Here is a 13623-nt window from a genome sequence, read left to right on the forward strand (position 1 = left end):
CAAGATAAATACAGAATTAATGAAAGATACTCTTTGAGAAAAGATGGTGCTAGGATTTGTAAGAACCAAGAAAGGCCTCTGGGAGGATCTGGTCTTTATGCTAAGTCTTAAAGGAAGCTAAGAATTCAAGAGGCCTACACTGGAAGAGGAAAGCTTCTCAGGCATGGGAAGCAGCCAGTACAAAGGCTAAAAGATTGAAGGTGGAGCAAGGAACACAAATAAGGCAATATGGCTAGATAATAGAATTACAGGTTGGTGATTAGATTGTAAGAAGACTGAAAAGGTAGAAAGGGCAGGTTTTAAAGAACTTTTTGTGCTAATCAAAGGACTTTGCCCAGGGTCACACAGCTAGTACTTTTCTGAGACTGGATTTGAACTTGGGGTTTTCTGACTCAAAGCATCTTGCTCTATCCTCTCTGCTTCTTAGCTTCCAGTTTGAAGGTTATTATAGTAATCCAGGTGAGTGAACCTGAACTCTAGGGGATTTATGGTGTGAGTGAAATGAAGAATACAGCAATGTTGAGAGAAAAAAATTACAAGATTTGATGACTGATTGGCTATATGAGGTATTCTGGCAAATGGAATGGATAACTTTGGTGTTGCAAACCTAGGTGAATAGAATATTGGTACCCTAAACAGTAAAGGGAAGCTGAGGAAGGGGAAGGTTTAGAGGTAAAGATAATTAGTTCTGTTTTGGACATGTTCATTTTGAAAGGCCTGTAACAGTTAAAGTGTTGGAACTCTGGAGAGACACTAGGGCTGGATAAATACATCTGAATCATGACTGTAGAACCCATAGGAGCTAATGAAATCCAAGTGAGAAAGTATAAACAGAAAAGAGATAAGGGAGAGGAGAGAAACAAGTAGGTATGACATGGATGAAGATCCAACAAAAGAGACTAAGAAGGAGCCCAGGTAGAAGTATAACCAAGAGATAATACAGTCACAAAAGCCCAGAGAGAAGAGAATATCCAGGAAAAGAAATGGTCAGCAGTGCCAGGTGCTACAGAGAAGTGAAAAAAGATGAGAATTAAGAAAAGATCATTAGATTCTTTTCAGTTGGTAACTTTAGAGTGAATGATTTCAATTGAATGATTAGTTCAGAAGCCAAATTACAAAAGGCTTAAAAGAAAGTGAGAGAAGTGGAGTTAACAAATGTAGATGGCCTTTTCTTGAGAGTTTAGCTTAGAAGAAGTAAAGGCTGATAACTACCAGGCATGATAGATAGGGTCTTTTTAAGGGTGGAGGAGACATGGGTATATTTATAGGTTAGGTACCAGTTGCTAGGGAGAAATTGAACATTTAGAGAAAAAGAGAATAGAGATTATAGTGGGAACAACCTTTTGTAGAAGAAGAGATGGGATTGGATCAAAGGTACATATAGAAGGTGAGGGTTGGCTTTGACTAATAAAAGACCTATCACATTGTCAAACTGGAGCAAAGGAGATGGTGAGAGATGATGTCAGAGAGAGTTTACAGTGAATGTCATAGATTTTGGAGACAAAGTCTTGAGGCGAGGTCATTAGAAGAGATAGGTAAGGAATGGAATACTTGAGTAGAAAACAAAAGGATGGAGGGATTTTGGATTCTGCCATTGCTGCTTACTTTCTGTATAACCTTAGGAACTTAACCATTCTGGACAATAGTTCTTCATTTGAAAGTAATAACACTGGGTAAAATTGCCTTTGAGTTCCCTTCCCATTCTTGACTGATTGGCATGGTAACTTTTAAGGTGGCACCTCATATAACTTCTAATTATTCCAATCTTGCTTCATCCTATCATAAATAATGTAGCATAGAAGAAATAAAGCAACATTTTTTCACTCATTTAAGGCAAACTAGAATAATTTTCTAAGGCATCTAGGTGGCAACAGTGGATAGAGTATTAGATTTGGAATTAGGAAGACACACACAGAGAGTGCCTCCATCTTGGGGCTACCTAGGCATGCTCCAAAGTCCATTCTGAACATTTTTATCCATGTTAGATGATCTGAATATGCTCCAAAGGCTCCAATATATCTAAATACAATAAACAGGGAAACAATACAAATGGCGAGATGGAATGATTTAAGAGAGACGATAATATTAAGTAAATAACTATATGAGGAACAAACTTCCCAATCCCAAAAGGTAAGAGTGAAAAGGTGGGGGGAGTATGGGCAAGGGGAGAGCAAAGAACTAAGCACTGAACTGACTGAATACACTGTGGAACATTAATACAGTCGAATGTTGTTGTTCCATAAGAAATGACCAAAAAAAAACCAAAAACCAACATGGATAGCATGAATTGATTAAGAATTAAGTTAGCAGACCCTGGTGAACTAGTTACACAAGGAAAGCAAGATTGTAGAGATAAACAACTTTGAAAGACTTAAAATGCAATCAATGCAATGAAGAATCATCTCCCTCCCCAGAGTATCTATGATGAAGCATGTTACCCATGTTTCATCACAGTGAGACAATGGGCTAAAGGTATAGAGGCATACATATTTTGGACATAGCCATTGTGCAGGTTCATTTTGCTTGACTATACTTATTATTCCATTTTCAATGAGGTTTTGAGAAGAGGAGGTAACAAGTAATGCCCCCCAAAAAGAGGCCCTTTGAAATATTTTTAAATACATAGAAGATGAAGGAAGCACAGACAAACAGGATAATTTTGAAAGTATTGTGTAGAATTTATTATACTTTTTTCAAAATAAGCTTTTGGAAATAGAGATTCACAGTTTCATAGAGAATTCTCTTGTTTTCTGTTGTGTGTATAGAAATGCTTTTTGGGGGGCATTTAAGTATAGAATTAAAATTTTTTAACCTAAAAATTAGAAATCCCTGAATAAACTCCTACAGAGTAAAAATCAAATAGTTTAAGTGTGCTGAGTGTACTTCAATTCTGAAATTTTAATCAATAGAACGTTTATTCTTTCTTGTTTTAAAAAAATTCAATAGAATCCTCACATTGTCCTCTACTATACAGAAAAATGCACATGCAAAAGCCATCTTAGGAGGCATCCCATCAACTTTTAGTATTTGATAGATAGGAGGAATGGTTCTGATTCTTCCCTGGCTTCTTTCAAGATTCAGTTCCACTGGAGGCTTTTCTGGTCCCAAACCCATGTCCCTATTGCCTTCTCTCTGAAATTATTTTCCATGTACTCTGTATATAGCTTGTTATAGACATAATTATTTACATATTGCCCTTTCCACTAGAATATGAACTCCTTGTAGGACAAGGACAGTGTTTTTATTTTTGTCTTTCTTTGTATTAGAAGTACTTAGCATAGTGCCTTGAACAAAGTAAGCACTTAATAAATGCTTAATAAATTGTATTATTATAGATTATAGGACAAACTGTTCCTGCTTAATTTGTAAATTAATGATTTGTCCATTGGCCAGAAGAAGAATATAGGATGTAAAAGTTTATTAGTAAATCTGGTTTTGTTATGTTTTCAAGTATTTCCTTCAGATGTTTAGGCATCCAATCTATTTCAAGGTACTAAGATTTAAAGTCATTAATATTGATATAAATCAACAAAAGGGGATACTTTTTGTTTTTGTTCCCTTCTAAAACTGAAGTTGTATTTGTTTGTTAGATATTTGACCTTTTATAAATGGAATTAAAACAATAGATACCTTGGTATATCCTTGGTACTAAATGTTTTGTTCTGAAAGTGATTTGGGGTCTTTGGGTTTCATTTTTTAGCTAAGTACAATGTAGTTATTTCAGGAAATTATATTTTTGTTCTTTGTAATGCAAATATATTTTCTTATTGCTTCAGTATTGTCTTGACTTGTTTGCAAAAACAATGTCTAATATAACATGTTTTTGTTTTCACAGGAGCCAAGCAACAAAAGAGTTCGATCTCTGGCTCGAGTCTCATCTTTGGCAAATTTAATCTCTCCTGTGAGAAATGGAGCAGTCAAACGTTTTGGTCAAACAATACAGGTAAAAAAAAAAAGTTCTTTTTTGAAGAAATGAAACTATACTTTTTGTAGAAGTTCTTGTTTTATTTAGTTTTTGGCCTGGTCCTATGAAAGTATTACCAAGGGTGTACATACGCAGTCTTTGTCAGAGGCCCTTAAGTCTAGGTCTTTCTGATTATGACTTTTTTTAACAGCCACTGTAGTGAGAAATGAAAATGTGCTAATACATTTTAGAATTATTAAATATCTAAACATTGTTATCACAACAAATAAAAATAGTCTCTATTTGTAACAAAATTTTCTTGAAAGATCTGTACCCCAGAATTACAATACCAGAATAGCAGGTTTGATCTGACAGTGATATGCTGTATATTATGGGAGAGGGAGTCTTGGGGGTATTTATAGACACCAGTTGTTAGGGAGAAATTGAACATTAGAGATTATAGTGGGAGCAACCTTTTGTAGAATAAGAGAGGGGTGGGATCAAAGGTACCTGCAGAGGGTAGGGTTGGCTATGACAAGTAAAAGGTCTATTTTACTGACAAACTGGAGTGAAGGAGATGATAAGAGGTGGTGTCAGAGGAGAGGTAGTGTCAGAGGGAATTTTTTTCAATAACCTCTTTAAATTTCTTTTTGTTTAAAAATTTTTAAGTACCTGTCAAATTTTATTTCCCTCCAAAATATTTTCTGATTATTGGAATTTTTTTATTGCCTACTTTTTCATTAGTCATTTACACTTCGTGGTGACAACAGATCTCCTGCTTGTGCCCAGAAATCATTTAGCAGGGCTACTGTCCCAACTCCTTCTAAAAGAAGAAACAGTGTACGATGGTCAGAGATGTTAGATATCAACATGAAAGAATCTTTAACCACCAAAGAAATCAAACGTCAGGAGGTAAGTTGTGCATCAAAAATAAAACCAAACTTATTAATGTGCAACATCTGTAGTAGGAAAAAGACCTGCTAGAGTTTTAGGAAGTTGTTCTTAAATATATTTAAGTTATTTCTCTAAATTTCTCAGCTTCATTTACAAAACTAGCAAAAATGTCTATGAATAGTAATTATATTAACAGATTGATTCTACTCTAATTAGCTTACATGTTTACATTAGTAATATCACATACCTTAAAATATATAATCATTTCAAATGGTTTCATGAATCTTTCACTAAAGTCACGCCTCATAATGGCATGGAAGGTGATACTGAGTTTCTTAATCTTAATCTGTCCCAGTGAAACACTAGCAGTGAGATAGCTGTGTCTCTGTAATATGAGAAACAGTGTTAAGGAAGCTTAGAGGCTTATCATAATAGGCTGGTTCCCATAAAATGATGATTCTTTCAGCCTCACCAGTTCATAAAGAAAGGTCATCTGCTAATTTATCCTGGAACTGTATTTGCATTGGTAAAGAGAACGCCCACACTGACAAAGAATTACAGATCCTTGAAGCAATGATGTCAGAGTTGTGAATTACCAGAAGCTCAGCTTTAATGCCAACATCTCTCATAGCCACCCCCTTCTCTTGACTCACATCAGCTACTACCTTAGTTCAGCCTTTATCTTCTCTTGATTATATTATTTTGGCAGCCTCCTAATTGGTGTCCTTGATTCTCTCTTTACTCTAGTCTGTTGTCCATACTGCTGCCAAAGTAATTTTTCTTTTATGTACAGATTTAACTATGTCATAGCCCCAGTCAATAAATTCCAAGGCCTCCCTATTGCTTCTGGATAAAATACAGTTCTTCTGCTTGTCTTTTAAAGCCTATCACCATATAGCCCCCCTCTATACTTTGTAGTACAACCAAGTTGGCCTTTACAGTTAAGAAAACTTAGACGGACAGAGGTTAAGTCATTTACCCAAGGTCACATTGCTAGTAAGTGACTGAGGGTGGCTGGATTGAACTCAAGTCTTCCTCACTCCAGAGCCAGCACTCTATCCACTATGCCAAAAAATATATATATTTTTGGTAAACCTTTACCTTTTGTCTTAGAACTGATATACTAGGTATTGGTTTCAAGGCAAAAGAGCAATAAGGACAGGGCAAGTGGAGTTAAGTGACTTGCCCAGGGTCTCACATATCTAGGAAATATCTGAGTTCAGATTTGAACCCAAGACCACCTCCTCCAGGACTGGCTCTCTATCCACTGAGCCACCTAGCTGCCCTGAACATAGGTCTCATAACTAGCATTTTGAATTTATGATTTGATTATAATTTTCATTTAGGCAGTTTATGTTAGCAAACCTTTTTTTGAGAGAAGCAAAGAAGAATTGATTTTTGTAATGCACATCCTTTTCAGGCAATATATGAAATGCTCCGAGGAGAACAGGATTTAATTGAGGATCTTAAGCTTGCCAGAAAGGTCAGTAAGTAGTTTTTGCTTTTAAGAATACCATTTCTCCAACTTCCACCTCATCTCTTCTCAGCTTTGCCAAGGATTAAAGTCCCATCACTATTTCAAAAATTCTTAGAAACGCTTATTAATATTTGTACTTGGAAACAGAAAATATCTATTACTAAATTCTGTTTTTTGAAATAAGATCAATCTTAGATGGTTATCACCTCTAATGTAATACATTAACTTGGCACATTCTGTGGCTGAATATACTCTAATGTATCTACGATAGTCTCAATGTAATTAGCTAGTTCTGCATATAACAAGTTCCCCCTCTGCCTCTCAGGCCTACCATGATCCCATGTTGAAGTTATCTATCATGTCTGAGGAAGAACTCACACATATATTTGGAGATTTAGATGCTTACATACCTCTGCATGAAGGTAAAACCTGTTATGTAATTTTTAATTCCATATAAATATCATCTTTTAATGTAATTTTTAAAACAACTTTAAAATTTTTTGCCTTTTTAAAATTTCAGATCTGTTGGCAAGATTAGGAGAAGCCACAAAGCCAGATGGGACAGTGGAGCAAATTGGTCATATTCTTGTGAATTGGGTAATGTGATGATTCATTTAATCCAATTAATTTATTGCAGGGTAGTTTATTGAAATTTTGGGGTAAATTTTTGAAACATCTGAATCATTGTGCCAACTACAAATAAGACAACTGTGACCACATTAAATAATAATAATAGCAATTCCTTATATAATACCTAATAGTTTACAAAATGCCTTGTGTTACAACGTTTAATCAAAAGGATACAGAAAAATCTCTCTTTCTCCCTCCCTCTAACAAATGAGTTCACTAAGTCTTACAATATTAAGTGACTTACCAAAAATCACACAATTATTAAATGACATATCAGGAACTTGTATCCATAGTTTTTTGTTTCCAGTCCAGAGGGGAGAAACTATTTTGTAGTTAGAGCTGAGGAAACTCTGTGTCCTTACCTAGACAAAATTCAGTGAGATTGTAAATTTAATATTAACAAAACCCATTGTTTATACATGTAGATTTTAAGAATTTACTAAGAAAATTGTCAAGTGTCTAAGGCTTTCAGTGATGGCATTTGTCTTAAAATTATCTTAACTTTTTTTGTATGATCTTTTAGTTGCCAGGTTTAAATGCTTATAGAGGATACTGCAGTAACCAGCTTGCAGCTAAAGCTCTTCTTGATCAGAAAAAACAAGATGCAAGAGTTCAAGATTTCCTTCAGCGTTGTCTTGAGTCTCCTTTCAGTAGGAAGTTAGACCTCTGGAGCTTCCTGGACATTCCTCGAAGTCGCCTAGTCAAATACCCCTTGCTGTTAAAAGAAATCCTCCGACATACACCCAAAGACCACACTGATATAAAACCTCTAGAAGAAGCTGTAAGTAATAAAAGCAATCATGTAAAATTTTGGAAGTGTTTTATTAGGTTACCTTAGAATGAAATAAAATGTTACCTTCAAATTAATCATCAGTATTAACAAACATTTAATGTATATCCTTTAATCTGCACTGTGCTTCAGTACACAGAGTATAAAAAGAGTTCTAAAATGGCAGATTCTGTCCTTAAGTGCCTAATAATATAGTTGGGGAAGTGGAATATTAAGGATGCTATAATAGTTGCTAAAATTTTCACTGCTACAAAGGTGTTTTTGGCTTTTAGCTATTGGTAATACAAGGAGTACTCTCTGATATCAACTTGAAGAAAGGAGAATCAGAATGCCAATATTATATTGACAAATTGGAATATCTGGATGACAAACAGAAGGATCCTAGGATTGAAGCTAGCAAGGTGTTGCTTTGCCATGGAGAACTGAAGAATAAAAATGGACATGTAAGTTTATTTCCTTACTGGTATAAAGTAAAATTAGAAACACTTATTAAACCTGTTTTCTTTTCATCACTTTTTTATATCTTCTAAAAATGTCTGAGATGTATTTTGAAAGATAGCTACTGTATTCAAAAGGATCTTCAAATATGCCTCAGATACTTCTTAGCTGTGTGACTCTGGGCAAGTTACTTGACCTTGACTGCATAGTCCTTGCCATTCTTCTGCCTTAGTGTCAGTACTAAGACAGTAGGTAAGAGTTATTTTTTTAAATCAATTTTTTTCTTTTTGCAACCAACTTCAAGAAATATTTAAAATATTTGCTATAAGTAATTATAGGATAGCCAAAACTATTTTATAAATACTTTGGTTTAAATTACGGAATTTTCAGAACCAAAAGGGACATTTGGAGATCATTTTTACAGGCTGTCCCCTGTTTATGAAATTCTCTCCCACCTTATCTCTGCCTCCTGTCCTCCTTTAAGTCTCACTTTCTACTAAAAGCCTTTCCCAGTCCTTATTCATAGTGCCCTCTCTTTAAGACCATCTCCCAATTTATTCTGTATATATTTAGTTTGAACATAGTTGTTTGCTTGTTGTCTCCTCCCTTTCCCCCTATTAGACTGTGGACTCCTTGACATCAGTGACCGTTTTTGTCTTTGTATCCTTAAAAATAAGTGCCTGGCACATAGTAGGAACTTAATAAACATCTGGTGATGTTACTCGAATATCTATTCCAAACCTTTCTTTTTATGGACAAGCAGATTAAAACCTAGATTGAACCAACTTTTCAGAAAGTCTCAGAAATGGTATTATTTTTCTCAATTTAGGATACCTAATCAACTGTTAATTACCCTCCCACCCCAACTACTTTGTATTTATTTTATACTTATTCTGTGTGTGTGTGTGTGTGTGTGTGTGTGTGTGTGTGTGTGTGTGTGTGTAAATTATATCCACCAGTAGAACATAAGAGTTTTGTGATTAGGGATTGTTTCATGTTTCCGAGATAGGTATATACCAAAGACTTATAAATGCTTTCCAATTGATTAATTATCAGGAGCACTACCTCGAATCCATTAGTACTTTTTTCTCTTAAGTTCTTGAGGACAAGGAACTATCTTGTTGTCTTTGTACCTCTAGCACTTAGCATACTGCCTTGCATGTAGGTAGTTAATAAAAACTATGCTTAATTGAATTGTCGTTTACATCTCAAAAACAGAATGTACAAATTTTTTAAATGTCTTTTATTATATTTTTAATCCTTACTGTGCTAGAAAACTTACATGATAGTATTTTAGGTTTCAAGTTATGTTACTTCTAATAGACAATTTATGACCCCTTTTTTCCCTAGCTGCCTCTAATTTTAATGATATACACCAGTTGTTGAGAACAGGATTCATAGTATGGAATCACACATTTTCTGAAGAAATACATTTACATATAGAAAACTAGACCATTTTGAGAATATTTTTAAAGTAATTTATTGAGATAAATCACTGAATCAGCTCAATATTAGCTATATGGTTGTCATTCAATCTTTCACTAGTGTCTAATTCTTTATGATTCAGTGGACAAAACTGTCCATGGGATTTTCTTTGCTAAGATACTGGAGTGTTTTGTCATTTCATTCCTTACTCCAGGCCACACATTCTATCTACTGAGCCATCTGGCTGCTCCTAGCAATATGGTGCCAATCTTCAAAAATAATAGTTGGATATTTTATGATTTTTTTTCCTCTTATTTCTCCAGAAACTCTATATTTTCTTGTTTCAAGATATCCTTGTCTTGACTCGTCCTGTTATACGCAATGAACGCCACTCTTACCAAGTATACCGTCAGCCTATTCCTGTCCAGGAGCTGGTTTTAGAGGACCTACAAGATGGCGATGTGAGAATGGGAGGTTCCTTTAGAGGTGCTTTTAGCAACTCAGACAAAGGTAAAGAAAAAAGTTTTAGATAATTTCATTTTTTAAAATGTTAATGTATAAGTGAGGCTTTGAGAGCTTTAAATAAATGAGATCCCTGGATTTCTTTTGTAAACATAAGTTGTGAAATCACTAAGCATAAACTAACGCTGCTAATTAAAGATAATTGTGCTAATTCACTTTAAATGCCATCTGGTACTCAGATGAGACATGTAGTAACTTTTCCTATAATTCACCAAAGTGTAACTCAAAAATTTTTTTACTCTAGGAAAACATTTTCCCTCTGATTATTCAAAATAAAACCATTTTGTCTAAGAGTTCTTTTAAATGATTTAAAATGTCAAAAATGAAAGATAGGACTGGCTTTTGTGTCAGAAAGACCTAGGGGCAAATTTTGTTCCTGACGTACACATCCTAGGCTATGTAGTCCTGAGTTTCAGATGAAGTACTGATCTGCTTTAGTCAAGGAAGTTCCTTTATCAGTGAAACAAGGAAAGATCTCCCTCTTTCCAAAATAAGATCAGGATTTCACAGAAATGAGACTAACTAGAAATATTCTTGTGTTTGTATAACCAACATCCATCAGATGCTCTAGTATTAGTAAATGTGGGAAAGGTAAAAAAATTTAAGTAAGTCTCCAAATTTACTTGTGTGTCTATAAAACCTTTTAAGGGAAGTAAGATTATCGGTCACAATTGGCATAACCTTTATAAAAATAAGATTTGTTTTTCTTTTTTATTTTTTCCAGCTAAAAATATCTTCAGAGTTCGTTTCCGGGACCCTTCTCCAGGGCAGTCCCATACTTTACAAGCTAATGATGTGTTCCATAAGCAACAGTGGTTCAATTGTATACGAACTGCCATTGCCCCCTTTCATCAGACCACCAGTCCAACAGAGTTTAAGGGTTTGTCGGAGCTCAATAAGAGGTGTGAAAAGAACAACCCTTTGGCATCACACATCAAAACCCAAAGGAAGTCATCAACACTTTCTGGTCTCATTCCTCTGGAAGTAGATGAAAATTCCCCTGAATGTATTCCCAGCATAGCTATAAATGAAAGCTCCACAGGTATAAAAGCACACAGAATACAATCTGGGTCCCAAAAAGCCCAAGAGAAGGCCCAACTGAATGATAAAAGGAAAGAGACTTTGGTATAAAGGGAATCCATGTACCAACTGAAGAAAAGACTGTTTATAAATGTGTATATATATTTTTTTTTTCATGTAATGTGAACATGCTAAGGTTACTTTGTCCTGATGTGTTGGTTTTTTAATGGCAGCTACTAATAACTCTGTTAAACTATGGTCTGTTTTTTAAAGAATATAGAATTTATATTTTCTTAATTTGTCCTATAAGTTGGCCATTTTTAAAGCTTAGCACAATTAGATGGGAAGTCTAAAAGGCAGATTGTTCATAAGTTCTGACCTACTCTGTTTTTTTCTCTTTTCAAATATTTTTCCCAATTATAATCAAAAACAATTTTTACCATTTATTTTTTAAAATGTTAAGTTCCAAACTCTCCCCCTTCTTTCTTCCTTCTTTCCCCTTCTTAGTGAGAAAGCAAGAAATTTGATATAGCTTATACATGTGCAATCATGTAAAACATTTCCATATTAGTCATATTGTGAAAGAAAACACAGACCAAGGAAAAAACTCAAGAAAAATAAAGTTTAAAAATCTGCCATGGCTTCTTGATACCAACTATGATATTTGAAATGTCAGCAAAATTAAATAATTTTGCAAATGCGAATATCTTACCAATATTTCCCCCAAACTTTACAGCTGAATTTTTCTCAAAATTGAATGTTAACATGAGCTTTTAAAATCTGCATAGTATATATGTATTTTAAAATGTGTATTGAAATAGTTCTTTGGAAAACAGACCATAGAATTCAGTAGTTTCCATTTTAACAACTGGAACTTTTTTTTTTAACTGTACTTTTTAATTTTTCCTTTGCCTAACCTGCCAATTATTTACTTTTTTTTATTGTAAAGTATAGTATTATGGATTTTCTTATTTTTTTTTTTATTTTAATGGTTTTTCAAGTTAACATTTATTTAAAGTATTTGATCTTCCTTCTCGTAAAATGTGTATATTTGTGTGTGTATACATATATATGTTTTAAGATAATTTTAGCCATACTGTTTCTTGAGCCAGTAAGACAAGTGGCATCTTTTAAATGTAGCATTTTGGGAGGTGGTAAACCCACATAAAAGGGCTTGAGAATGCTCTATACTAGTGAAAAGGGTACACAGTGTGATGTCTAGTGATGAAAGTTTTAGTGCAAAAAAGAAGGAAGGAGGAGGTCAGGTTGACTTTTAATAAGCTCCAAAAAGGAAAAAGAGTAGTGGTTTTGTCTTAAAGTAAAATAGCTGGTCTTTGCCAGAATGTGAGAGAAGAAAGTATCAAGGACAAACCAAAGGGATATAAAGCATGTTGAAGAGGGCTAGACGGAATTGAACTTTATTTGAAAGATGTTAAGAACAGTGAATAAAAAATGAATATGGGAAAAGAAGTGGCATGAAGAAAATGAAATCTTGATAAAGTTGGCTAGGAGTAAAAGTTTGTGAGGTCTTCCCAAAATGTTTTCAGGATTCAGAAAAAGTCTTTAGAGTTTTGTTTTCCATCTGCTAAAAGCACACACACACAAGTACAGTGTAGCCCCACAGTGACTAAAAATTTAATCACAGCTTATATACTCTACAGTGGAAAGGAGAATTGGAAAAGTCTGTAAATACATGAAACCAAATGGAGGGGTGTCTGTATAAATGAATTATACTATTAAAAAAACACAAACCCACCCCAAAAGTTTCTTGTATGTATATATGCATGTATGTATGTTGTGTAATGTAAATATGGGGCAAGCTGTGTTGAGAAAATTTCCTTCTTCTCAAATTGCTTACACCATTCTCTTCTCAGCAGAAGACCTTAACAAATACTTCATTGGAAAAAATCAAGGTTCTCTATGCCAAGCCCTCTTTTTTTCATAACTCTATATTATAAATCACCTCAACATCATTCCCCACTCTCCTCCTTTACTTAAGTCTCAGAGGAAATGGTATACCTTCTCATAAATGTTGTCCCCTCTGTTTATGCCTTTGATCCCATTCCTGCCTATCTCTTCTAGGAACTTTTCCTTTCCATCATCTCTCTTTTCTCTCATCCCTCCTTAGCCATTAGTTTCTCAATGCTCAAATATTTCCCATCCTTTAAAAAAAAAAGCTTTATTTGATCCTACTGTGCGCTCATAAGATTCTGTATTTCTCTTCTCTTTTAGAGCCAGTCTCTAGCCAAACTAGAAAAGGCCCTGTTTATACTAGTTTCCTCTACTTTCTCACCTTCCACTCATTCCCCAGCTTCTTGAAATCAGGCTTCTGAATTCACCCAAAACTCTTCTTTCCAAGGTTAGCAATGATTGCTCAGTCGAAAGCTCTGATGATGGCCCTTTCTCACTCTTTCTCTCTCGAGTATTTCTGCTGCTTGCCTCCCAGAAAGTAGAATTTCTTTCTTCCCTGTGCTTTCATGATATTGTTCCTTCTGGTTTTCTCCCACTTTGTATAGCCTTCCT

At 34.6% G+C, this 13623-nt stretch overlaps 1 protein-coding gene across 2 annotated transcripts in view; it reads left to right on the plus strand.

Moving 5' to 3' along the window:
- Window positions 1-11543, plus strand: part of NET1 (neuroepithelial cell transforming 1) — a 119576-nt gene extending 108033 nt beyond the window's left edge. For both annotated transcript variants that reach the window (XM_044679746.1, XM_044679747.1), the window contains 9 exons: window positions 3836-3943; window positions 4649-4816; window positions 6219-6281; window positions 6601-6697; window positions 6796-6872; window positions 7429-7686; window positions 7968-8138; window positions 9882-10068; window positions 10805-11543. In XM_044679746.1, coding sequence (XP_044535681.1) covers window positions 3836-3943; window positions 4649-4816; window positions 6219-6281; window positions 6601-6697; window positions 6796-6872; window positions 7429-7686; window positions 7968-8138; window positions 9882-10068; window positions 10805-11211 — 1536 coding nt within the window. In that variant the 3' untranslated portion in view covers window positions 11212-11543. The remainder of the gene's footprint in view (window positions 1-3835; window positions 3944-4648; window positions 4817-6218; window positions 6282-6600; window positions 6698-6795; window positions 6873-7428; window positions 7687-7967; window positions 8139-9881; window positions 10069-10804) is intronic.
- The last annotated feature ends 2080 nt before the right edge of the window (window positions 11544-13623 follow it).

This window comes from Gracilinanus agilis, chromosome 5, assembly GCF_016433145.1.
Source record: "Gracilinanus agilis isolate LMUSP501 chromosome 5, AgileGrace, whole genome shotgun sequence".
NCBI classification, from domain to species: Eukaryota; Metazoa; Chordata; class Mammalia; order Didelphimorphia; family Didelphidae; genus Gracilinanus; species Gracilinanus agilis.